This window comes from Marmota flaviventris, chromosome 5, assembly GCF_047511675.1.
Source record: "Marmota flaviventris isolate mMarFla1 chromosome 5, mMarFla1.hap1, whole genome shotgun sequence".
Lineage (NCBI taxonomy): Eukaryota > Metazoa > Chordata > Mammalia > Rodentia > Sciuridae > Marmota > Marmota flaviventris.
Window position 1 is genome coordinate 159,607,354 of NC_092502.1, and position 27,741 is coordinate 159,635,094.

The window sequence follows — 27,741 nt, forward strand, 5'->3', positions numbered from 1 at the left end:
ACTGGCCTCAGTTTGATGATAGACCATCAGGGTTCCACAGTGGAGGATGACGAAAATTAAATCAGGAGAAAAGAATTCCCTGCAGTGGTGCCTCTAAGGAGCTGGCCCTGGGCGGAGCGTTCCCAGCGAGGGGAACCTTCTGCCCACTGGACCAGTGGCCTGGGGCCGTCAGTACAAACCTTTCTGCAGCAACACATCTATGTAAATATTTAAGGCATTCATTTGATGTTAAAGCACATAGAGAATGTGAAAAACTCGGAAAACATTTTGAAGCCAGGGTGTCCATCAGCAAACTGACATCTGCCATGAAATGTTTGATTATTGAGACGTGAAACGGAGAACATCACGATGAATTAAAGGTGTTCTTTTCAAGCTGGGGATTAAAACTCACCCTAAGCTGATGGAAGTAATCAGATAACAGAACTTCACAAACCCGACTGAGTACACCTGACAGGCCAGCCCTCCCCATGGACCCTTCTTGCTGCCCTGGTCCTGAGGCTGGGACGGTTGATGGGATCTTTTCTCCTGGAAGTCAGTTACTTAGGTATCAAAGAAGTTTGATCAAAGAAGTTTCCCCTCCCCACAGCAGTTTCTCCTCCCCACAGTGGAATTTTAGGAAATTATTACTGAGAAATTTAGCACTATAGCTTATGAACATGACTACTTATGTTGCAGTATTTTTGTTCTGAATTGGGGCCATGCTCTCCTGGAAACATTTGGAAATTTCTAGGGACATTTGTGGTTGCCAAGTTGGAGCAGAGGGATGGTGATCAGCATCCAGTGGGTGGGTAGAGGCTGTATGTCAATGCACAGGATCAGTCCCCACATCGGAGACTATTCAGTCTCAAATGTCAGCAGATTGCTCCTAGCCATATGGTTCAGATTACAGTGCAAATCCTCACCACTTCACACTTTCTAAGTGTATGAGATGATATGGATTCTACGTAATCGATAGTAAAAACACTCACATCTCCCTGAACCATCCCTTCAACCAGCTTTCTTGGAGCGAGTATGAGTGACACGGCACTGCCCATCTGCACCCAACACCCCGTGAGAGAACTAGAGACGGAGGAGGAAGAGCAAGCACTCACCTCTCAAACAAGACCTGGCTGTAGTCGTCCAGGACGTGGGCGTGGGTGTGCAGAAGGATGGTGTTGTAGCCCACCAACGCCACCGTCATGAGCAGCATCTTCAACTCGTAATTCACCCTCAGGAACACCGAGCAGGATATCAGCCCCAGAATGCAGCTGTATATGAAGTACTGGACAGGAGACAGGGCACAGACAGTCACTGAGGACCTCTCTCTACAGGGAGATGCTGACCATCGAGTTGGGGGCCAACGTCAAGCTCACGGGGTCAATTTGCGAGCTGGCTGGGATAGCAGGCCCCTGTTTCTACCTCTGAGCCAGAGCCAAATGCCTGAGTACATTTGATTTTTGAAAATTACTCATTCCACAGCTTTCTGATCCATCCTGGCATGATAAATAAAAATAAGCACATACATTGCCAAACACTTTTTGAAAAAAAAATTTTTTTTAAAAAAATCCTACATTGAGGATATTCCACAGGCAAACATCGTTTATTTCTTTGAAAACGAAAGTAGTTATGATGCTTTCTACATTCAGGGAATTTTTAAAAAGTATAGTACATAGGATCTTTGGTGTTTGAAATTCAATAAATAAAGCAAAATGAAATTTCCCACAAGGAGTGTGAGAAATGCTGGTTTGCAACCTGGCGGTCCCCTCGTCAGTGGTCAGGGGTCCCTCGTCAGTGGTCAGGGGTCCCCTCGTCAGTGATCAGGAGGATCCCCAACCACTCTCTAAAGCCCTGCAGTTGCCCTGGAACCAGCAAAAGAGTGAAGTTCCCAGGTGGCGCTCCTGCCCCATCTGATGGCCGAGGGGCTTATTTTGACAATTAAGGCAAAACCGTTTCTTCCTCATGTCACTCTCAGGAGGGACGAAGACCCCACCTCAGCAAACTCTTGGGAAAAGTAAATATGACAAAGCAGTTCAGAACAGGGCCTGCCTGGGGAGAGCTATATTGTAACAACCTGGGGCTCTTTGTAAGTTTTGACTTTTAAAGGAATTCTGTCACGAAAATTACACTTGGAAACCACTGTTGTACTCAAAGTTTTCAACCAGTGTCACCGAATCGAATGAGAAGTTTCGTAAAAGGGTATGTATATCAACGGGTATATGTGGGTTTTGGAAGGACTGGGGGGTTGCGGCAGGTCCCCACAGGACCCCTCATTTGGAACATGTGTCAATACCTATAAATAATGTTCGAGATCTCACATTTTAAAATTCATTCCTAGGCCTTGGGAAAGTACCCACATTTCAGGAACACCACCTAAAATATTTACGCTAATGACAAGCAGTAGTCCAATTTCTAATAACTAGTCTTTCAAGGATGTTCAGAGCTGTGCAAAATGTGGTCCGCCGTTACAGGTAGTTTGGGGAAGCCGCAGACAGCCAAGAGGGATGCGTGGAGAGGGAGAAGGTGAGGCTGGAGCCCTGCAGACCAGCTGTCCCATCCACATCATTCAACCCACCAGGAAGAACGCTCAGGGGTCGAGAGTTCTGGCAGCTGGCCACTGAACTGACTCCTCTTAGGATATACTTACCAGTAACCTGACTGCTAGTCATGTTTACCACTTTTGATGTAATTGATGAAATCAGCTTATGTTTTATGTCAAGTAATAGTTGCTTTGTCTCAGGGGTTTACTGATGTCTATGGTCCTCTGTTTCCTCATCTGCAAAATGGGAATTTGAATAATATCTACTTCATGAGGCAGTTTATTGAAGGAGATAGCATTGTACATAAATAATGCCCACTGTGGTGTGAAGAGCTTATGTGACAAAGATCCTTTATGGGTAATTTGGCATTTTAAAATGACCTTTCCTCCTTGCTGTGGAAACAATACATTTGATGTTAAAGAAGGACCTATGAAAATGAGGGTCTCTAACAATCCCCAAAACCACCTTAGCTAACATGGCTAGTTTTTTGTTTGTCTTTCTAATCTTTTTTTTTTGCTACTAATAATAATCAGGGTTATTATGTTAGAAAGTGACGATCATGCTATTTGGAAGTTATAGTAATTCTCAATTAATAATTTTCCATAAGTGCATATATTTTTATGTTACTAAATATTTTTACAACCTCTATCATAAAGGCTGGGTGAATTTTATAGTGTGGTTATAACAAAATTTATTTAAAAATTGCTTTTAGTAACTTTTGAGGTCTTTTCCCTGCTTTTTGTGGCTAATATTATATGAATACCTTGACAAACACCTCACCTCTGTGTTTGTCCATCTTTAAGACTAATTTCCAATATTAGTGATGCAAGGAAAAGAGTCCACCTGTGTCTGGGTTTTCTTGGTGGCCTATAGTTGGCATTAAGAAGAGCTATGTCACTTTTTGCCGCCCCCAGCAGGGAAGGGGTACTCCTGCTCCTCTCTGCTCACCTGCCAACCTTAGGCATGATGTAACGTGGGTTTGAGAGAAAGGACTGTGTGGTGCACAGCTTTGTGGTGTCCCTGGAGACCTCTCAAGGAGGGAGCCAAGGTGCTTCCAGGCTCCTCAGGGACTCTGAGCTCCTGAGTTAATCCTGAAGCTTCCATGCAGACAGCCCCTGTGGACAGGTGCCTCCCTGGCAGAGCTGACCAGAATCTGCTTTCTGGGAACTCAAGGTTGGAAGGAGGGAAGCCTGCTTACTAAATCCTACTGAGATTTTCAGTACTCTACCGTGCACTTTGTTCATCTCTTTTCAGGTTAAGCAATGCTGCCTTTCCCATCTTGGGTTTCTAATTATTTATTCCAATTGCAAAGATAATAGACGAACCTAAGTGAAATTCGTAGGGGTGGTCTTATTCCTTTAATGATGGTGAGCTGTTCTACCCAAACATATCAGAGAGATTTTTAAAAATTGTTCTTGCCAGCTATACTTTCTTTTCTATAAAAAAATGCATTTTTACTTTAAACTTTCAACTTAAATTGCCATGTGAATGCTGGGAAGAATTACTTGGCGTTCTCTCCCCACTGGGCTGTGGATCATGTGGATGTCACCGGCTCCAGGAGGAGGAGGCAAACCATACAGGAAATATTTATATTTGTATATTTGCAGATGCTCCCAGTTGCCCCCTGGGGATTACAACCAGAACACCCTCGTGGTGAATTCTGTCTCTTACGTGTCACGCAACTTAAGTAGAAAAGACAAGGTCTCTGATCCAGACCAGGGCTTGCGATGACACTCAATTGGAAGACAGGACCCCTTGGACAAGGGATGAAGCTATGGTTCCCCTCCTCCCAAACCCTGGGGACATTGCTGCCAGACCTTGGTCATCTTGCCCGTGGACCAGCCTCAGCTTCAGGAACCCCAAATAACATCAGAGGCCAATGTTTTTGGTACCAGAGCTGTGGGATTCCTAGGAACTTAAAATGATGAGAAAAGGGGTGAAAGCAAACTATCAAGGAGAACATCAGTAAAGGAAGAATGGAGGGATCTATTGTCACAGCTAATGGAGTTGAAAACAGTGGCAGGTGACTTTGGAAATACATGTATCCATTTACCAATTTCAGTCTCCAAGAGTCCATTGGCATTCTCAAAATTGACGGTGGAGACAGAAGTTAATGGGAAGACCCTGGGCTACTACTAGATGGTGATTCAGAAGATGAAGAGAGGGGTCTAAATTTTTTTTCTCAATAAAATCATGAAATAAAGAAATTAAGTAGTAAGTGACTGATTTAACTTTTTTTTTCCACTAGAAAAATTTATGTCTTTGAAAGTTTGGCATTTCAGTCTAGTTCCTTTGTGACACTGGTCAAAAAGAGTCAGCAAGAATTATTTGAGGACAGAATCACAGGAGAGGCAGAAGTGGGAGGTGTGGACTCCATCCCCACAGCGTTGCGGGGCAACATGAATGCACTGGACCGGTCAGCAAAGCCCATGAGCAACACACTCAGAAACTCAGCCACACATCCGTGGATGCCCAGGGCAGGTGCATGCTGGACGTACTGGGCGGGCAGGAGAAGGAAGACCACAGGGTTGGCAGCAGTACCACGAGACTCCTGTGTTTTCACACTTGGATTAGGACGCCAGTGACCACTGTATCTGTAAATTCAGGACCCCCTCTACAAACCCAGGGAGTGAAGTTGAGAAAGGAGCAAAGTCCAGGACAGACCTCTGCTGACATACACTGTCCAGACTGACAGCATATAAGGAAATGACATGAAGAGTGACAAGTGCCACTTTCTTACCGGCAGGAAAAATAAGCTTTGTGCACGCAGAATTGCTGCCTGGTTGTTTGAGGCAGGAAAACTTGAGTTTGACACGTTGGCAGTGGGGAGGATTGTTTCCTCTGAGTTGCTCAAGAAAAACTGCAGAGAGAAAGGTGTTTTCAATGAGTTAGTGCAAATGAGATTTAAAACTTATCAGGTGGGTGCTGTTTATGAGCGGCTGTGTCCTTATGTGTGGGAATAGGATGGCTCATAGGACAGTGTCTCCGTACCGGAAACACTTATGTCTCCCATCTTGTCCTGTTTGAAGCCTTGGGAATTTCTATCCAGTAACTAAATAACTGTTGTGCTGCACATTCAATAAAGCATGCCAGGGCTCCAAGATTGATGCTAAAGAAAACAGAAGCACCTGTATAAATATTGAATGCACAGAGCCTGGGACAGAGGGCTCGGCTAGCTGGCACGGCCACGTGTGTGACATTCTGCTCTCCAAGACAACCAGAGCCTCGGGAACAAGGTCTCTTACAGTAACTGTGCCTTCTTGGTTCACATGCTAAGTGAGTCAATAGAGTTCTGTGGGTTTTGATTTCAAAAAACAAAATTAGCCCAGTGCAGTGGCCCATGACTATAACTTCAGCAACTTGGGAGGCTGAGGCAAGAGGATTACAAGTTTAAAACCAGCCTCAGCAGCTTAGCCAGGTCCTAAGCAAGTTAGAGATCCTGTCTTAAAATAAAAACATAAATAAAATAAAAAGGACTGGGGATATGGCTCTGTGGTTGGGTGCCCCAATATTAAAAAAAAAAAGAAAAAGAAAAAGAAAGAAAGGAAGAAGAAAATTAACACTATGGGCAAAAGGTAACTGTTTGTGAACATCTGGGTAAGGCATCACAAATCCGAGAGGATGGACATTCTCAGGGAGAATAAAAAGGAATCCTAAAAAGACAAAGAGAGTGAGCTCTTGTGTCATGTGGTCACTAATAGCACCCAGAAGGCCGTGGTGGCCTGTTAGCTAGGCTGGAATGACTCAGCCTCTCCTCCCTCTCTCACCCCTACCAGTCTCTCTCCTAGACCAGGTGACCCAGGGTCACCTGCTGTAATGTGGCTGAGTGTCAGAGGAATGTTCTGGAAAGATAAACCAGAGTGCTGTGACTTGGGCCATGTTCACCTGGCTGGAAGAAATCCATCTCCTCTGTGAATCTAGGCAGTGGTTCTGCAAAGGCTAAGCATTCATACTCGAAGTTGGAAAACAAAACTTCCCTGAATTATTTCCGGCGGCTTTTGTCTACTCATTTATCTCCTTTGACGGCATAGATACTGGCCAACACCTGAGCTCACGTAGGGAGACAGGAAGGTGTTTATTCGTATGTTCTTGGGGATAAGACTCTTCTCTCCCAGGACTAACACTAGATATAGCACTTTGTCATTTGGTAAGGCTTAGGAAAACGTTAATTTAAAAATCAAAGAAATGCAGTAGATTTCTTTATTTACTGCTAAAGAATTTACAAAAAGTGTCACAACCCATAGTAGAACTGCACATGTGCCAATTCAAATATATCAGAAAAAAATGAATGGAAAAATTGCTTGGTAAATATTGGGCTTCAAAATGTTATAGCTTTAGATTTAATATGGCCAAAATTCTGTGTCAGCAAAGAATCAAGAAATGACAAATAACAGGAGACTGTTAACTTGGTGGATGACCACCAAACTTAGTTTTAGGCAGAGTCTTAAGATGATTAAAAAACCTTCTTGATGTAATTGCCACAGAACAGAATCTAAAGAAGTAAGAAGGGGTGTGAAGTCGTTGCTGTGGGAGGAGAGAGACGCTTTGGGCAAGCGTTTCATGGGCACAGGTGCTGCATAACAGTGAACTCGGTCTCTCTGCGCACGAAGGCCTCATCGGCCCCTCGGCTGCCTCTTTCCAGTGTTCCTCAAGCATCCCTAAGCCAAGTGACCTCTGATCCCCTGTCTCCCTTTCTTCTGAGTTGACCCTCCCCACTGGCTCCACATGGGGAACCTCGGCATCAGCACTACCCGCGGGCATTTGCACATGTTCGGTCCTGGTAGTGGTTGGGAAAGTGACACTGTCATCCAGAATAAGACACCCCCCTTCGGTGCTAACAGCACTGTGTCTACTTTACTTCTGAATTTTACATTTCCCAGGCAATTAGAATCGTCTTAAGATCATGTTTTTCAGAGCATGTCCAAGTGTCAGCACACGATTTGATATGGCGCCTTAAGCCTGATGGTACTGTGCCTGCCATCTGCATACAATCTGAAGTTCAGTGGCATTTCCAGTGACCTCAGCTGACCCCTTGTCTGTGAGGCTTACAAATTCATGAAATGTTTACGTATAATACTTTTCTTGGGAGTTTGTCAGAAGAAATTGCCTAATGACAAGGGCAGTCCCAGGGTGGCAGTGTCAAGGATCAGAGGAAGCCCTGGCAGGGCTGTCTAGCTCACACATGTGCTATGAACTCAAGTTCAACACCAGGCACCTGCAACTTGATATCAAGAACCTATATTAAAAAGAAGGTGGACAGTTAATTGGTTATTCTCCACTTTTTATTGAGATATTTGATATCAAACAGATGAACATCAGATGTTAAAAATATCCTGATAAAATCCCACAATTTATTTTATATGAAACTTGACCTGTACTCTCAATGTCAGTGCATAATGAAATTTTAAAAGCTGGTCCTCTGAACACACTGCTCTTATTGGCTCTGACTCTCACAAGGGCTGTTAAAATGCAGGCTCAAAAAAAAAGTAGTTATTAAAAATGGATGAAAAGTCTCAATGTGAAAGGGGCCCAGCTCCATAGTCAACAAGAGAGGGAAGTCATGGGCAGCTTCAGGCCATCTCAAATTATTCCCAACTGTCTCCCTCTGAGGCAAACTGGGTAATGGCAGAAGATGCTGGAGAAGCTGTTAATAAGGGCGGTGTGCCCTCCTCGGGAGAAATGCAGGAGACTGAGGCTCACTGCTGTAGAGGGGCTGGGCCTCAATAAGAAGCCGAGGCCTTGGGCACAGCGTGCTGTGAGATGAGCCAGGCACAAGTACAGTTCCCCTGTGAGCCCACCTGTAGGAGGTACTGGACCAGCAAACTCACGGGGACAGAAAGTGGAACGCTGGTTACCAGGGACAGGGGAGGGAGGACTGGCGGTGCTTCGTGGGACAGAGTTCCCGCTTGCACAAGTCTGGTGGTGGACAGTGGTGACCACTGCACCGAGTTGCCTATGTCCTGATGCCACTGAGTCTCATGCTGTCAGAGTTACGGGATACGTTTTATGTCAGACGTGTTATTACACAACAAAGAATAGCAAACATTAAGGACAGACAAAAGGGAAAAAACCAAAGTTCCTTGCTTTGTCCCTAAGAGAAACTTAGGAGTTTTGCTGGCCCCCAGGGGAGGTGTCCACTTTCCCAGGTGAGAGGGGGTGAGAGGCAAGACAACTCCCTGGTACTGCACCTGTGGGGGTGCCTTCTAACCTGCCTGCTCTGCGCCCATGATCTGAAGCTGGTGGCACCACCCAGTGGGGAGTGTGGCCAGGAGGCTGGGTCCGCCTCTGCCCTCCAGCTCAGCAGCAGGGGACCGGAGGAGCTAAGGGCATTTCCTCGTAAACCGTTTGATGTGATCAAAGGCACAGCCCCGGGGACAAGCTCTTCTGTGATTAATAAATTATAAGTTGGCACTACTACTAGGTAGAATTACTTCCTTTCCATATCTAACGTCAGCTTCCATACCATCTTATGATTTTGCTTTGACATAAATACTAGAGCACCTGCACGGACCAGAGCCACTGATCTCAGTGCACCAGGTGTCAATAAAAATGGCCACTGGTCCCCTTCCCTCTGCATGGAAGGACAGGGTGGGCTAGAAAGCCATTTCCTTGCCCCAGAGAAGGTTGCTCAGTGTGGGCTGCTCTGTCCCACGGAGCACCACCATTCCTCTCTCCCCGTCCCTGGTAACTTCCTCTCAAAGCCTCTGTCACCCTGTGCGAGGGTCTTCAGGGACTCCTCCACTTCCCTTGGCAATGCACTCTGCTCTCTGTGAGGAAGGACAACAGTGGGAGACTTCCTTCTGGTACTGAAGACAAACCTCTCTCTAGAAGTATCCCGGTTGCTGCAGAGAGGTCTCCTAAGTGCTGTGCTTGTCAAACATTCACAGACAGCCACTAAATTACCATCTAGCATTACGAATTACCCACATGACATGTGGTCAGCTTCCAAATCAGATGTTTCCCAGTTGAACTCTCCTAAAAAATTACCTGATTTTTAATAACTAAAATTTTTACCTAATAACTCTGCGTTTGGATTTTACACAAAAGGCAATGGTTTCTTTTTCAGAAGGTTAGGTACTTACCTATTCACTCACTCATTACTTATTAAATCACTCACTTAGAAACTAATGAGCGACTACTCCTTACATAGAATTCACTTCTTAGGATGTTTGGAAATATGAAGAAAACAAAGACCTCCTAAAGAGATATCTTTCCATGCAGATATCATGTCAGATGGCTTATTGCTATAACACGCTGCTACTGGCCAGTGAAGGTGAACTCTCAGGAAGCACGTTGACGGGCACAGGTGAGCACAGGTGGGAGACGAGGAGTTTGATGATAAAGACACTGCAGCAGACACTCACTTCTGAGTGGAAAGGACACACAACTTTCTGGCTGCAAAAACCACTCAGAACTCCTGCCAGTGCACCCTGTTATCCTCCAAGAGTGCTGTTTCTCTGCCCCTCCTTGTTGAGTTCACCTTGGACTCAGCTGGCGCCTGCTGCTTAATCTACAAAACTGCTCTGAGCTGACTGCGCTTCCCGGGGAGCCGATCTCAGGGCAGCACTAATGCACAACACGCCACAGGCTGAGCGTGGGGAACCCTCTGTGGGAACACTCGGGTTTCATCTCTAGCCGAGGCTCTTGCCTACCTACCTCTCTGCCCACGACCCCATGACATCCTCAGGGTGGAGGAGGGCAAGACGCAGGTCCTCCTGATGGAGAGGATGGAGAGACCACTCCACTCCTGTGCTGGGGCTCCAGCCTATCTGGGCTCTAGCAGGCACTGGCCTCACCTGAATCTCCAGGTGTCTGGGGGCAATTGTGTGACCTGTTGCAGGGGCTGAGGGTGGACTCCATGTGAGCACCCAGGGCCAACATCCACTTCCTTAGCCCTATTTTTCACTACTCTTTCTGCAAATTTCTGCTCTCGTTCTAGACCCAAGGGCCATCTCTCCTCATTTCTTGCCCACCTTCTCTTGGCCCCACCTCCTCAGGTCCCTCTGGTGAACTCCTCGTGCTTCAGAACTCAGCCAGCAGGTCTGCTCTGCCTTCCTGCCACCTCTGTGTGCCTCAGTGGCTGCCTCTGGTGTGCATCAGGATGATTCCTGAACAGGTCCACCAGTGGGCTGTCTCTGGACCCACTCTGAGCTCCAGCAGTGGCCCTGGGACACACTTATGCATTTATATGCAGAAAGAATCTTTTCTATTTTGCAATGACTGCTTTCTCCTTTATGAAAACGACATTAGTATTAAATTGTATGTGCTCTGTCACCTCAACCTAATGCTAGGCTTCTGAGAAGCAAGAACTCATTCTCATGCTCTTCTGCTTTTCCAACCACTTGCAAAGTATCAAGGACCCTTCTGGGTGATGGTGATGATGATGATGATGATGATGATGATGATGATGAAGGAATAATAAGGAGAATGTGTCTCCAAGCACACTCACGCCTAAGTGCCATCTTGGGGTAGACACCAGTAATGATGATACAGGTATGGGAAGAGTGGTCACTGGTTCCACTTGATACAATGCCCAGCATTGACCTAAGCATGGAGAGAACTCAGCTCACTTCAGCCTTAGGACCACCTGGTGGATAAATCCTGGCTGTCACTTTCCAGAAGTGGAAACAGAGCCTGTCACACTTCAGGGAAATCTTTCCAAAGCTCACAGCATAAGTCAGGAGCCGGGTTTGAAATCAGCCCTCCAAAGTCCTGGGCAGGACACTCGTCTGCTGCACCCTCTTAGTGTGATGGTCCTACAGCACTTCCTTGTGACTTCTGTGCTCTGCCAAGCAGTCACCAGGAGCAAGGACACAGGTAGGTACTGCCCTATGAAGCCACCGGCTCTCTCCAGGTCACCTGTGGAAACCTTCTTCTCCTTGGAGAAATTTGCTGCAGCTGATAGACACTGAATTTAATAGGCAGGAAGCCATGGATGTCACCAAAGGAGTTACAGTAATGGGTGTCACCAAAGGACTGCACCAGGACAGGCCATGAAAGGCAAGAATGCCCGGCCTGGCACGAGCCCTACGTGGCACGAGCCCTGGGGCTTACCATGTTGAACACGGCCATGGTCAGTATGATGGCCGTGGTGATGACCGTGAGGGAGATCCGCGGCCAGGGGCGGTTGGCGATGATGCCTGACGACTTCCAGAGCCACAGGAGAGAGGCAGAGGCTTTTTTGCTGCATTGCTGAGAAGAGAGGAAGAAAGGAAATGCGCAGCGGTTTAGTGGGTCCTCGAGAGGTTATTAATGATGGGGTTTAAAACCACAAGGAGCATCAGCACCATCCGCGAATTGGACAAGCACATCCCACCCTCCCCTGGGGACCCCCACCAAGCCACACTGCAATAAAATCATGTCGGTATCACGGTTACACATGAAGAACAAAGGGAATTTCTAAGACAAAGTATGAGGGGCCTGTATGCCTTTTAAAATGAACCTGAAGTTATGTTTTTAAGTAATTCTGTTGGCAGGAGAAACACGTCAGTTAATTAAACCACTGTGGGGATGTGCAGGATCTCATCTGAAATGGTTATTATAAATTCAGCTGATTTGTGTAGAAAACAGATGAACACATCTCCCACCCCTTTTACTGCTGCAATGGCAGATTGCAAGGATACAACCAGACCACAAAATTGACCAAATTATATTGTTATATTTGTGTGTATGTATGAATATGTAAAAATGAATGCATTATGCATGATTATAAGACACCAATAAAAATATGGAAAAGAGCCCAGTGCAGTGTCACATGCCTATAATCCCAGTTGCTTGAGAGGCTGGGGCAAGAGGATTGCGAGTTCCAAGCCAGTCTCAGCAATTTAGCAAGGCCACGTCTCAAAATAAAAATATAAAAAGGGCTGGGGATGTGGCTCAGTGGTTAGGTACCCCTGGCTTCAATCCCTGGTACAAAAATGTATGTGTTTGTAAATACAAAAAAGAAAATGTAAAAGAAAATACAAACAGACCACAGGCTTAGTTTGGAGTCTAAACCCACAAAGATGGTGCCCAGTGGCATGGGCAGGCTGGCTTCACCTCGTCCTGGCTGCCAGTCTGTCTTCCACACAGAGAAATTTTTTTCAAAAAAGATTTCTAGGCAATTTTTAATCATGTGGAGAAACATATTATTAAATTTACTCTCTAGATCACTTTAAAGTGTAAGAAATATTAACTATGTTCACACCACAGAGCGACATATCTAGCTTTTCATCTTGCAAAACTGAAACTCTGCACCTTTCAGTCAAGAACTCCCCGTTTCTTCCTCCTCCCAACCCTGGCAACTGTCCTTCCATTTCCTGTTTCCATGACTTTGGCCACTGGAGAGACCTCCTGTGAGTAGAGTCACGTCACCTGTGTCCTTGGGAGCTGACCTTTCCCACTAGCATGTGCCCTCAAAGTTCCTCAGACTGTACTATCCATGACGATTTCCTTCTTCTATTTGATGGAATAAACTTCTGCTGAGTGTCCACCACGTCTTGCTTTTCCATTCACTCTCTGAAGGACAGACAGACTGTGGGCTGCTTCCCCCTGCTGGCTGGGTAGGCGTGGCTGCAGGAGCAGCTTGCTGAGTGCAAGAAGGATGGAGTCCTTTCAGAATGACATCCAGGGTCCCTCACCACTTACTGTGGCTCTAGTGATGAGCTCACCTTGCCCGAGGGCCACCTTCCCAGGGCGCACCCTTAGGACCAGGTGAGATGGTGGATGCAGAGTCCCCCCAGGTGTGGCTGACGAGTGTGCTGCAGGCAGGGGGTTTATGTGTCATGCGGAAGGACAAGCAGCCTACACACTCTCCAGGGATCATCCACATTCTCACCATTATGCTAAAGAGACGGTGGACCAAGACGATGACCCAAGACAGGAAACACAAAAAGGTAATGATTTAAAAAAAAAATCACAAGTAAAGAAATCTGCCCTTGGACCTGCTCCATTAACCCAGCGGTGGGCCTGGTGAGACAGCAGTAAAACTCAACTAAAAGTCCTTCTGAACATCACTAGTACACATCCCTTTACTCTCTGCCTCTTACATTTTCTCTCTGAATCATTCCTAAAAACATTGTTGACAATGGACTTAATGTACCAATAAAAAGGAAAAAAAAATCGAAAACAGACTTGTCAACAAGGTTTTTAGGAATGATTCAGGAAGAAAATGCAAAAGAGGCAGAGAGTAAAGGGATGTTTACTACAGGGACACAGCCACACCAATGTTTATAGCAGCTCAATTCACAACAGCTGAACTGTGGAACCAACCTAGATGCCCTTCAGTAGATGAGTGGATAGGGAAACTGCGGTACACATACACAATGGAATATTACTCAACCTTAAAGAAGAATGAACTATGGCATTTTCAGGTAGATGGATGGAACTATAGAACATCATGCTAAGCGAAATAAGCCAATCCCCCAAAACCAAAGGCCGAGTGTTTTCTCTTATAAGCAGATGCTGATCCATCGTGAGAGGCAGTAGGGAAGATGAAGGAACTTTGGGTTGTGTAGAGGGAAGTGAGGGGAGGGGTGGGCAGTGGGGAGGGGAAGGACAGATGGGACAGACATTAGTACCCTGTATACATGTCTGATTACACTATTGGTGTGACTCTGCACACGTACAGCTAGAGGAATGAGAAGTTGTGCTCCATTTGTGTATAAAGTGTCAAAATGCATTCCCCTGTCATGTATGACTAATTAGAACAAATTCAAAAGAGAAATAGAAGGGAGACCAGTGGAATAGAGTAAGGGGATTGGGGGAGGGAGGGGAGGGAAAGGGGAGGTACTGGGGAATGAACTTGGTCAAATTATACTGTTTTTTTTAACTATTTATAATTTGTATGCATATTTTATTTTTTGATTTTTTTTATTTTTAACTTTTTATTGTGGGTTGTTCAAAACATTACAAATTTCTTGACATATCATATTCCACACTTTGATTCAAGTGGGTTATGAACTCCCACCTTCACCCCATACACAGATTGCAGAATCACATCAGTTACACATCCATTGATTTACATATTGCCATACTAGTGTCTGTTGTGCTCCGCTGCCTTTCCCATCCTGCACCCAAATTATACTGTTTCATTGTGTGCATGTATGAATACAGTAAATCCCACTGATATATATAATTATAATGCACCAATAAAAAGGAAAAGATTAAAAAATAAAATAAAATAATGAAAAACAAGTAAAAACAAAAAGCAAAAACATTGTTGCAAAAACATTGCCATACATTAAAGGATGACACAATAGCTAAATGACATTAAAACAGATGAGAGGTGGGTAGAGGACTAAGAAGAACCAGCCAGTGGTCCAGGTTTAAACCCAGAGAGCTGTGAGATTTTCTGCAGGTCCATTACCCTCTCTGGTCTCAGTTTCTATGTCTGTACAATGGGGATCATGGCACCACTAGCCTCTTCATCCTGATGGGAGGTTTAAATGAGCACCTGGAGCACTGGGAATGGTCTTAAAAGTCTTGATTCTTATTATTTCCCTGAAGAAAATACGATATTTCTCAGAAACATTTTAGTGACCCCGAATCCACTTGCTTTATGCCTCTTTGGTCAACATCCATACAACCCTCTCTTTCTCCTCCTTCCCACTGTGGTGTTTCTCCTCCCTGTCCTGGTGTGAGATGAAGGACGTTTGTAGCACAGGAGCCCCACTGACGCAGATGCAGGACAATGTTTTAGCTTCACTTCTTGGGCTGCTTTTCCTAGGAATTCCACATTTCTCTGAAAGCCTTTTGGGGATCTCAAGCCAGCACAGCTCTGGGCTCCAGGGACCCCGGAGCGGGACCACTGGCTGCTGGCCGGAAATGAGCTCAGTTGAGGGCATCTTCCCACAGGCCACCTGGGGCCAGATCTGCACATCATGTTTCTACCCAAGTGCGAGGTTTAGATTGGGGTTGGTCGTGGCCTTAAATCTGTCCTCAGGTAGCGTGCCCCTTAATGCTCTGACTCAGGCACGATAGTGCACACCTGTAGTTGAAGCTATTCGGGAGGCTGAGGCAGAAGGATCACAAATTGGAGGCCTGCTTCAGCAACTTAGTGAGAACTTGTCTCAAAATAACAAAAAAAAAAAAAATAAGAGACTCAGAATAGCCAAAACAATCCTTAGCAAGAAAAGTAAAGCAGGAGGCATCACAATACCAGACCTTAAACTATACTACAAAGCTATAGTAACAAAAACAGCATGGTATTGGCACCAAAATAGACATGTAGATCAATAGTACAGAATAGAAGACAGAGAAAAAACCCACACAAATACAGTTATATTAGACAAAGTGGCCAAAAACATACATTGGAGTAAAGATAGCCTCTTCAACAAATGGTGCTGGAAAAACTGGAAATCCATATGCAGTATAGTGAAATTAAACCTGTGTCTCTCATCATGCAGAAAACTCAATTCAAAGTGGACCAAAGACCTAGGAATTAGACCAGAGACCCTGCACCTAACAGAAGAAAAAGTAGGTCCTAATCTTCACCATGTCAGATTAGTTCCTGACTTCCTTAACAAGAGTCCTAAAGCACAAGAAATCTATCACAAGAATAAATAAATGGGATGGATTTAAACTAAAAAGCTTCTTCTCAGCAAAAGAGACAATCACTGAGATGAAGAGAGAGCCTACAGTATGGGAAAAATTTTTTACCACATGTACATCAGACAGAGCACTAATCTCCAGGATATATAAAGAACTCAAAAACTTTACACCCCCCAAAAAACCCAATCAATAAATGGGCTAAGAAACTGAACAGACACTACTCAGAAGAAGATATATAAGTGATCAACAAATATAAGAAAAAGTGTTCAACATCTTTAGTAATTAGAGATATGCAACATCTCATCCCAGTCAGAATGGCAGTATCAAGAATAGAATCAATCATAAGTGTTGGAGAGGATGTGGGAAAAAGGCACACTTATACATTGATGGTGGGACTACAAATTGGTGCAAACACTTTGGAAAGCAGTGTGGAGATTCCTCAGAGAACTTGGAATGGAACCACCATTTCACCCAGCTATACCACTCCTTGGTCTATATCCACAGGAATTAAAATCAGCATATTATAGTGACACAGCCACACCAATGTTTATAGCAGCTGAATTCACGATAGCTAAACTGTGGAACCAACCTGGAAGCCCACCAATAGATGAATGGATAAATGGATAAAGAAACTGTGGTATATACACACTATGAAATGTTACTCAGCATCAAAAGAGAATAAAATCATGGTTTTTGCTGGTAAATGGATGGAGTTGGAGAATATTTTGCTAAGTAAGCCAGTCCCCAAAAACTAAAGGCTGAATGTTTCTTCTGATTAGTGGATGCTGATCTATGATGGGGGCGGCGTATGGGAAGAATGGTGGAACTTTGGATTGGGCAAAGGGGAGGGTGGGGAGGGGTTATGGGGATAGGAAAGATGGTGGAATGAGATGGACATCATTACCCTAGGTACATTTATGACTGCATAAATGGTGCGTCTCTACACTGTGTACAACCAGAGAATTGAAATGTTGCACTCAATTTGTGTACGATGAATTGAAATGCATTCTGCTGTCATGTACAACTAAGTAGAACAAATAAAAATTTTAAAAAAGGGGGCTGGGGTTGTGGCTCAGAGGTCGAGCGCTGACCTCGCATGTGTGAAGCATGGGTTCGATCCTCAGCACCACATAAAAATAAATAAATAAAATAAAGGAGGATTATATCCACCTACAATATATATATTACGTCCATCTACACCATATATATATATATATGTTGTAGATGGTGAGCATTTTAAATACTTTAAATATTCTAAATACATATAATATTTAAAAATTATATATATAATATTTAAAAAATTAAAAAATAAAATAGTACAGGTTAAATCATTATTTAAAAAAAAAAAAAAGACTTGGGATGTGGTTCAGTGGTAAAGGACCCCTGGCCTGGGTTCAATCCCAGCACACACAAAAAAACCCACAAAAGAAGAACAAGAAAAGGAGTACCCCTTAATGCTCTGCCATATTCAGTATCTGGAAGGCCATGAAGTCAGAGAACACCTACCTGAGAAGGTGCACCATGGTTTTTTAATTCATGCTACTACTAGTGATATTAGCACAGAACACAGTCAGATCTGAGAGCAGCGGAGAAGCTGTACGGAACATCATCCTCGTCTAGCTCAGATTCTGTCAGAGGCTGGCAGAATTTGCTTTGGTTCTGCAATTCGAGATAATCGTCATACATTTGCGTCCCGATTGACTAGGATTAGTATTTTTCTCAGGACCAAATTATTGAAATCAATGCTTATGTGTCTATAGACAGAAATTTTCAATATGTACGTCACTGAAAACCCTAAGAGCAGAAAATACAAAGCTTGATTGCTTCACGGAGAAAATTTAAATCTAGCTGAGATTCCGTCTTGAAGTCAATTAGGTAAAATATTTTTCAGTTACTCCACAGACATAGTTCTGAAGTTAAAACAAGCTGCTTTAAAATTTCAGAATATATAATCTCACCAAATATGTTGCCTATAGAGGCTGTTTGTTGTACTCCTAGGCTTGCGGTTGACTGAAACGGAGGTGGGGAGATACACATGCAGCAGGAGATGACCGATGGGTGGCACTCGGGGCTGCTCACCAGGCACCTGGGCTTGGTGTGTGTGGGCTCAAGACAGTCTGCAGGTGCACACGGTTGGCTTCCTTCTCCTGCCGAGTCTTCCACATGCCCTGATGTCCCCCTGTGCCATCATCTTTAAATCCATCATTTTCAAGGTGAGGGAGACAGTTGGCTACATTTCCATCCACATCAGCAAGTGGGGGCCCCTTAAGTCCACCTGATCTGAATCTGACAACCAGCAAACTCTGCTGAGGGCAAGAACTAGGAAGGAGAGACCATGGGGACCAGCAGAAGTCAAGGATGGGAACAAGAGGAGGCTCAAGACATGCCCTTGGCAGGAAGGGACGGGAAGAGGGTCTTGGGGCTCCACCTGCAGTTCTCTGCCAAAGTGACTTCACACCATGATTCAGTTCAGATCATTCTGATTTGGTTAAGTATTCAGATATAGTCTCTGTGGGAAAAACAAGCCCATCAAAGCCCTGGCCATTCTAATTAAACATCAGGAATGAGGGCATTTCGCAACATCCTGGCCTTTATTCAGAAGCTGCTCATCAGCTCAAATGGGCAAGAGGCCTGCTCTGATCCAAGGTCATCTAGTCTTAACGGCTGGCCTTGCTGGGCCTGAGCCCCCCTGGTCTTGACCATCAGCCCCCATGTCTTAGGACCGGCTCTGCCTTACAGCAAACTCACTGTCGGCCTTCAGAAAAGCTCTTGGCTGCTAATACCACCTCACCCCCTAACAAACACAGAACTGGCACTAAATATAGCAGGAGATGAAAAGAAGAAAGAAAATGCACTTGGAGGAAAACCTACTGCAGAATTAGTGCTGGGGAGGATGAGCAGTGCGGTGCCCTGGAAAAGGTGCAAGATGAATCTTGTACGGGCAGATCTTCTGCAAGAAAATGAAATGCTCAGATACCTTATTTGGATTTTAAAATAAACCAAGAAAGACAACGCTACCAAAAATATTTCCCTCTCTCCTGCCTGCCTCTCCCTCCCTCCCTCCCTTCCTTAATTTGAACATCTTGCATCAGGAACAACTGGTAGCTTCTTGCTGTAAAATTAATTCCTCTAGACTTAATAATCTAAACAGTAGATTGTACTCAGTCTACCCATTAGTATTCATCTTAAAGATAGGCTGAGATATCTGAAAGAAGAAGTTGCTTATATAAAGTGAAGTTTAATAACATAAAAAATCTCAGAAGAGTTATAAAATCATCAGGATGCTGAGTAAGACATGGTTAAGATTAGAAAAACAAACCCCATGTTAAAATATTGCCTCAAGAATACAGAGGTTAGGGGCTGGGGTGGTGGCTCAGAGGTAGAGCGCTTGCCTAGCATGTATGAGGCACTGGTTTCGATTCTCAGCACTGCATATAAATAATAAAATAAAGGTCCACTGACAACTAAAAAATATTTTTTAAAACGTGCAGTGGTTAGGTTTGTCCTGTAAACATCTGCTCCAGAGTATTTCCTTGGAGGAACATGGACTCTGACATTTAATGTGCTGAGGACCACAACCTTAACTTGCAGGAACATGCTGGGGCATTAACTCCTCCTAACACTTAGTGTCATAAAGACTCATGTGTACTTTGATTATTAATTGTACTTCAATTTCCTATGGAAGAATTTCTTTATTTCAATCCATTATATTTTTCAAAGTCAACCTGCTTCTTTCTCATACCCTGGAGGAACCGCAGTCCTTGACCACCTCTGCACTGTGGGACACTCACAGAACCCTCCTCGCAGCACTGTTTTGGCTGACAGCCTGCCTCTGGCCACAGGTTGAGCTGGTAGAGGACAATGCCCACATCACACTGGCCTTTGCTCCTCAGAGACCAGAGCTGTGTGTGTGAAGCAGGGAGACCCAACAAATACAGGCTGAATGCACCACTACCTTAGGGACAGACAGAGAGGACTCACCAAGGACAGAGACAGAGAGAGCTCTGGGAAAGGGCCGGAGCTGCAGGGCCAGCCAGGAGTGTCCAGGAGCAGGACATGTGTGGCAGCAGTCAGCAGGTGCTTTCAATGCCCACAGGGAAAGATCACCTTTCCCTCAACTGGGACTGAGACCCCGCTACAAAGCCAGCAGCTTCAAAAGGCTGTTTCTCCCATGCAGAAGACCCCAGTAACTCTACTTGCCAGCCCAGGAGAATACCCATCAGCTTCAGTGACAAACACGAACTCCAAATGCAGATGTTGGGTTGGAAGTTATATCAGCGGCTTCATAATGAGCATCCCAAATTGAAGGGTTATTACCAGGTGAAAACCTAGAGAAAGTCCTTGGGGCTCCAGGAAAGCACGGACAATGCTGCTTGTAAAGGATCCATGACACCCCAGAGGGCAGGGACATTCCCACTCCAGGCGGGGCCCCTGTTCCCACTGAAAGTGACCTCATGATAAAATATCATGGACCTTGTAAGGCAGTGGTCACATGAGGAAGAGTCAGTGGATACAGAGAGCAGAATGAGCAAGACCAGACCGTGTTGCAACAACCTGAAACAGGCCATTCGACAAGACTCAGGTGCTGAGGGCAGGTTAGACTCCATCGTGAACCAGCGATTTGCAGGAGAAAACGACAGGGCTGCTTCCAGAAGGAGTCATCTCTCTCAAGATGGTCATGTCAATGTTGAGGTCTTAAACTGAAGGGTTATCCTAAGGAGGAAGACGATCTGAGAAAACAACTCCTCAAATGGCTCAGGAGACTACGGAAGTGAGGAGGGAAAGGCCGTTCAGACAGAAGACAGAGAGATCCAACTTCCAGTAACAGTTTGAGAATAGAAAAGAGAGTCGAGAGGAGATACGGGACAATGGCCTGGCGCAGGATGAGCCTGTGGTGGAGGAGCCACACTGAGTCCCACAGGAAGAGTGGTAGCCAACCCACTTTAGCACAGGAGTCTCTTTTCCACAAGATGGAATCCTGTGATGACCAAGGGATCTGCTCCTCCACCCAGGGACAGGAAGTAGACAGGCAGGAGACTTCTCAGTATAACAGATGCTAGGAAAACAGGCAGTTATGATTTCAAAATGTTAGAAAACATTGTCACAACTAGAAAAAATAACAACTTTTAGAAAATAATATGTCGATTGATTAGCATGCACATGTTTGCACAGAAAGAAAGCATTTTTGTAATAAAGAAACTGAGTCCTGGAAGGAGAAATGGGATCCAGAGGGAGCACTGAGCAAAGAAACTGCTAAACACAATAACAATAAATGGATCATTTGAGCAACTTAGTTTAGAAACATTCAAGCAAGCTAGCATGGGAAATGGGTAGAGAGTATCAGACTCAGAACGAGGCCTGCACAGCTCCCCAGGGTGCATCTGGTAAGTTACACGCACAGGCTACAGGCTTTAAGTCCATAACTAAAACCAAGACCAAATCACCAAGACCAAGCCGGAAACTAAACCAGACTAGGATATTTCATTCCCAATTTATTTGAGAGAATAAAAGAGAAGAATCTCCATTGGTCAAGAGAAGGTAGAAGATGAGAAAGAATAATTAAAAGCAAGTAATAATTAAAATAAATAATTAAAAGCAAAGAGGTGGGTTAAAAAAAAAGCAAAACAAGACTGCAGCAGTAATTATAATGCACGTAAATGCATTACACTTGTTAAGTAAAAGAGAGAGACTTTGGGTCCGAGAAGACAAGATGGAGCCAAATGTTGTTTACCAGAGACACACCTAAATCCATGGGTGGACAAGGGGGATCTGAAGGAAAGAGGATCGAAATTCAGCCAAAGGGAGGCTGCAAGTGTGTGCCGACATTAGAGAAAATAGACTCCAAGGGAAAGAGCTCCTGCAGGGTAGAAAGCTTCCTATTAACTGCTGCGTGACCTACTTTCTCTTCCCCAATGTGACCCCTGTATCTGTGCTTTTATCTCTGCTTGGGGTGAGGTGGGCAGATGGGCACCACATGATCTCTGCTACACAAAGCTCAAGGTAACAACTTTGGGAGAAAATTTTCTTCTGACATTTTTCTAGCATTTTCATTTGCCATATCTGGCAGGCTTGTTCTGAAGATGCATTCTTGGTTTGGGGATTTTTTTTATAGTGGTATTTTTAGTTAGAGCCACTCCCTTGTACTTGTTATAGAGATGTAAGTCCATCTCAGGTAGTCTGGAACATTAAATCTGACAGTGACTGTGTACCTATTATTATCACTGTGATGACAACTCTGATTGTTCTTTTATTGCAGGCTATAATGAAACTGTGAATTTGAATCTCTTATTATAGTTTCAGTCTCCACCTAGATAAAGTGGATTGTTTTCATTATCAAAATAATATATATGGAAATACTTTGAAAGAAATTTCATACACACAGAAACATTTTATAAGAGATTATCATTGAGAGTTTTCTTACTAGAATATTTGAAAACCTAAACCCAATTATAAATTAATGTTCTTGTTTCCACTTTATCAAATATATTTTAAAATGCAATTACACGCTGCCCAGAACCCAGTTTTAAATAATCTGGACCTCGAGCAGAATAATGAACATTAGAAAACTAAGCTGAAGGACAGCAGTAATCAGGGCCTGTGTGTGCTAATCTTCTCTTACCAATGTGATTTGATCAATGGGTGCTCAGCAGACACTATGAGGCAATCTCTATGCCACCCTGGCCCAGGTCTGTGAGTATGGACATCCCTGCCTGCTGTTGGATCCCATCTGCTGGATGTCACACTGCCTGGCCCTCTGGAACCTGCCTCCCACCACAAGATTGCAAAGCTTGGTTCCAGTTCTGGCTCCAATCCCCACTTGCTATACACCACTGGGCAGGCTGCATTGCACCAGTAAGCCTCCTTGTCATTGACTAGAGTGGACATTCCCTCCAAGGACTCTTGTGAGAACACATGAGCCAGTACATGCTAAGTATCTGGTGGTGCGAGTGGGCCTTTTGAATATAACATGTGTTAATTACAAACTGTGATTGGCTGGAATCAGGGCCACTAGGGAGACCTCGCCTACCATGGGCAGTTTGGATTGAGTCTGAAGATTCTAACGCAGGCAGGAAGCATGTGAAGGCCTGCCTCATACTTTGGTGATTCCTTCGCAAAGTGCCCACTCCAACCTTCGGAGATCCGAGTATGGATCCTCTTGCATTATTTCCACAGAAGCACCTTTTATTCTCAGTAATTGGGATAAATTCATGTAAGCATATGATCCTCTGGATCCATGAGTTCTTCATACAAAACTGAGGGGTGGGATGGGTTGTCTCTGGTTCTCTTTCTGCTCTCAAGTTTTATAATTCTGAAGTTCACAAGAGAATCAGAAACAGAATGTAAAGCACCTCAGGGGCACATGATGCAGACCTGGGCAGGAGGACACCAGGCGGCAGGCAAGTGGAGCAAGGATGAGCTGCCGCTGGGCCAGGGCATGGAGCTCAGAAGGGGTTGAAACTGGGTGAAGACAGGGTGGGGAGTTTTCTGAGCATCAGTGCCGGGAAATACATTTGGGAGCCCCCTGGCAAGCCTTCAAGCTTCCTGACATTAAATATTTATCCTGTCTTTCAAGTGCCCCGAGTATTGCACTGAGCAACGTCCAGCTGAGACAGACTCACTGCACATTTCTCCATCCTGTAACAGGGTAGAAGAAGGACTCAAAGCAGGAAGCCCAGCAGACAGTGCCAGATGGCCGGCGGGGAAAGGTGGGCTCTTCAGGTCAGGAGAGCAGAGGGTGCCAGCATACTTGGGCGAGGGATTTCAGTGCAGGAGGAAGGCTCCTCGGGCCCCTCTCACTCCACCTAAGCATCTGTGAAATGAGGGAGGACTTACATGGAGCCTGGGGAGAGGAGGCCCACAGAACAACCGGAGGCCCAGAGAAACAACCAGAAGTCTGGGTGGGCACTTACTTACTCAACATCTGCTTATTAGTCATGTTTAGTGGATAGAATTTTATGAGGTCCAGTGGGAGATAGAAAGCAAGTTTAGGAGAACATTCTTATCTTAAAGTGCAGGGAGCAAAACAGGAAAAATATTAGAGGTCAAAATGAAGTGTTGTGAAGTGTGAGAAAATTAAGTGCTGTGAAGTGTGGGATAAACTGTACGGCACAGTCCTAAGACCCCTGGTGCCCAGAGAAAGGCCCATACCTGGGTTGGTGGATTCCAAGAAGGTTTCCAGGAGGGTGGGAGGCTGAGCCAACCCCAAGGGCTTGCACTGAGAGTGGGCACCACCACCAGGGGCATTCCTGCAGGAGGCCTGGGTGAGCCCTGGTGTCAGTGAGGGGCAGAGGGGAAAGGGCTGGGCTGCCCCTGGAAGTAATGCTAAGCAGAAAGGAATTCCCTGGTGCAGTTTCCAGAACCTGCTATCAAACAGATATCTAATGGTTCTCCTGTCAACAGAACAAGATCTGCATTGTTTCACCCTCATGTTGCCCATTTTGATGTTTTTCTCCTTTCATTAAATGCAGCTATGAAGAGACCAATTTGATTTCCTCATGCGGCACCTTCTGTGCCACCGAGGGTGGCAAGGATGAAACCCCAGCCAGAAAAGCATCAGCGAGGCTACCTTCTCCCCACTGCTTTTATGAGAGACGCTGACTCTAATTCTCCTGGCAGAGAATCTGAGGCTGGCATCACCAGCCCATTCTGCCTTTGGCATTTACACTTTCAGAAGGTCAACCATGTCTGTAAGTAGAAGGTAAGGCAGGGCCACTAAGCACTTCTTCCTCAGCTCAGTACTTAATTCATAGGTAAATGCCAGTCATCCTAAGACCTCAGAGCACTGGCAACCTTCCAAGGGGCCAGGGAGTGAGCAGTTAAGTGGAGTGGTATTCTCCAGGTCCACCACGGACTATTTGGGATATACAGAGTGTTGGAAGGAACATAGAGAGTCAAATACAAAGCATACCCAAGCCTTCGGAAACCACCCCTATACTGATGTTCTAAATGTTGACAGTTAAAAGTCCTCACCGAGTGGTGTGGACACTTATTGGACTGAGAATTCCTTCCTGGAGTTGACAAGCATTTCACCTGGGCAGAGAACTGCAGCCGGCCCCAGGGATGTCACATTTATGGATCCACTGACCCAAGTCGGGAAGAACAAACATCTTCAAGGTTAACTTCCCTGGCCCTGGTGTGACATGGGCTTCTTAAGCAGGAAGTAGGTACCAGGTCATTTGTAGTCATGGGATTTTCTCTCTGAGATACCACAGAGGCAAAAGCATTTCCTAGCCTGTGGTACCACAGGTGCCAGGGTCTTGGGAGGTCCCTGGGAAGGGGAGGGGACATGGAGCTACAGATGACATCTTGACAGCCTCCTGGGGAGACAGGATGAAGCAAGAGCTATGCCAGGTGTGAGAGGGAGGGGGCTCTCTGCAGGCTGAGGGCCGGCATCAGAAAGAGCAACATTCAACGAAGGCAGCAGAATTGTTCTCGAGATTCTTTTTTGGGCCTTAGCCCTGCGCTTCTTTTCTATAATAACTTAGTGGGAAGAAAAATCAGCTTGAAACCCTAAATATATACCACCACCCCACACCTAAAACCAGAGTCCTTGGAATAGAAAATGCAAAACATGGCTTCTTAGGCACAAAGCTGTCAACTGCCTTTGTTAGAAGGAGGTTGTGATTTTCAATGGCACCACAGTGAGGGCCCCTGAGAAACCAGCTGTGGAGGCTTCTGTAGGGGAAAAAGAGACTGTGGGGCCCTGTGCTCCCCACCCCAGGGAATGACTCTGGGGATGGGGGAAACCAGGCACCTTTACATAAGAAGCACTTTAGAACTTTGACAAGGACCCTGGACCCAGTCCTTCAGTGTGGGTCACTCTCCTATCTGACCTCTCCTCTCTACAGCCTACACGGTCCCCAGGGGATTTTCAGAGACATGGGACACTAACTGTGCACATGAGTAAATCAGAAACCACAATTCCACGTTGGGGAGGGTTTTCAGTGCAATTTGAAAGATCTGAACTATCCTAGAGGGAACAAAACCCACCAGAGTTTGCAAACACAAGGCGGAGAAGGCACAGGGCGTGTGGAAAGGCAGAGGCGCACTTAGGAATCCTAACCAAAGGATGGCCAAAAAGCGTAAGCACATGAGACCAGAAGGCAACAGATGGTGGGTCACTGTTCCTCAGAGCTCCTGAAGTGGGGACAGGCCTGAAGAGGCCTGTGTACTGATGGCACCGTACTGATGTGGTCACCAGCAGCAATGGCACTGCAATGGAGAAGCAGACACAAAGTATGAACTCAACAGAAAGAGACCAGTGTGGCTTGTGGGTGTGTGTGATCCTGAGAGGGGGAGTTGGCCCCTTGCTCATACCACCTACACGGGCTGTCACAGTCTAGCTGGCAGAGGAAATCATGATTTTGAAAATATGAAACTATTTATAGTCTTTCTATAACCTCTGACATCATACAACATAATCTATTGACAACTATTTTAAAAATTATTCTTATTTATGTTCTATAATAAATTATTATCACAGGAATCCGCTATTATGTGTAACTATAATGCACCAAAAAAAAAAAAAAAAAAAACTAAGAATTTAACAGAGGGAAGACCAAGAGAGTGGAGGAAGGAGATTAGGCAGAGAGAGGAGGGTGGGAAGGGGTGGCACAGGGGATGGACATGGAGCAAATTATGTTATATGCATTTATTAATATGTCAAAATGAGCCCCACAATTATGTACAACTATAATGCACTAATAAAAGAAATTTGTACAATAAAAATATCTTTCAGGCTTCTCCGGAGAATGCCCATGGGTTCTGCTAGAAACCTGGCTCAGCGTGGCCCCTTCTGCTTTGATCCGTCTCCAGTGAGCAAGAGGAAGGACCGACCCTGTCCTTGGGGACTGCTGTCTGTTGGCTTTCTCAGGACAGCCCGCACTGAGCTCTGGACAGCCAGCAACACTTGTGACACTCAAGAATAAGCTGAGATTTAACTCATATCCAGAACGAATATTTAAACCACAAAAGTTGATGACAGTTGGCTAAAATTGAAATACTGATAATGTAAGATATTTGATCATTTGTTATCTTCAAGTATCCCAGAATTTTAAATCTTGAAAGGAGATGTCAAAAATGTATTTGGCCCAAATTTTAACTCCCCCCACCCCCCGTACAAGAAAAGCTTCCTGTTACACTGATATTTACTGGTGTGGATACTCAGAAAACTTAAAGCAGAGAATAAATTGTTGACAAAAACAACTAGGCAAAAACATTATTTCAGGGTGTGACAGGCAACAGTTAGCATCTGTCTTGTCCACGAGCTGCCTCAGTTCGCACCCAGGGCTGCTCATCTGAAGGGCGCGTGCTCCTTTGCTGGGAACGGCACTCTTGAAAAGTAAATCAGCGAGCACCCTATATTTGAATATTTTAAGCAAGGAATCCCATTTTATAAGCTGAACACACTTTTCAAAGAAGTCCCACATTTGAAGTACCTACCAAAATCTGTCCAGCAAAGCAGACCAAAAGGATGAAGGCGAGAGACAGGAACGCAACTCCAAAGGAAACGCCGAGGACCGTGGTCCTGCAGGAAACAAAGGCCACAGGTTAGGGGACACCGAGCGCCCTCTGGAAAGCTCCCAGGATGCCTTGGGCCTAATTGGGACTGAAGTGAGTGGGCACTGAAATCCTTGAGAGCTTTCCTGAGAAATGAGAAGGAAGCCAAAACAAGTAAAACCCAAGTCCATGGTGA

At 45.1% G+C, this 27,741-nt stretch overlaps 1 protein-coding gene across 1 annotated transcript in view; it reads right to left on the reverse strand.

Moving 5' to 3' along the window:
• Positions 1–27,741, reverse strand: part of Adcy2 (adenylate cyclase 2) — a 374,991-nt gene that overhangs the window by 48,187 nt on the left and 299,063 nt on the right. Inside the window, exons 15-18 of the mRNA XM_027943896.2 lie at positions 27,489–27,573; positions 11,571–11,708; positions 5,257–5,376; positions 1,092–1,261 (exon numbers count right to left, since the gene is read on the reverse strand). Of these exons, the coding sequence (XP_027799697.1) occupies positions 1,092–1,261; positions 5,257–5,376; positions 11,571–11,708; positions 27,489–27,573 (513 nt within the window). The remainder of the gene's footprint in view (positions 1–1,091; positions 1,262–5,256; positions 5,377–11,570; positions 11,709–27,488; positions 27,574–27,741) is intronic.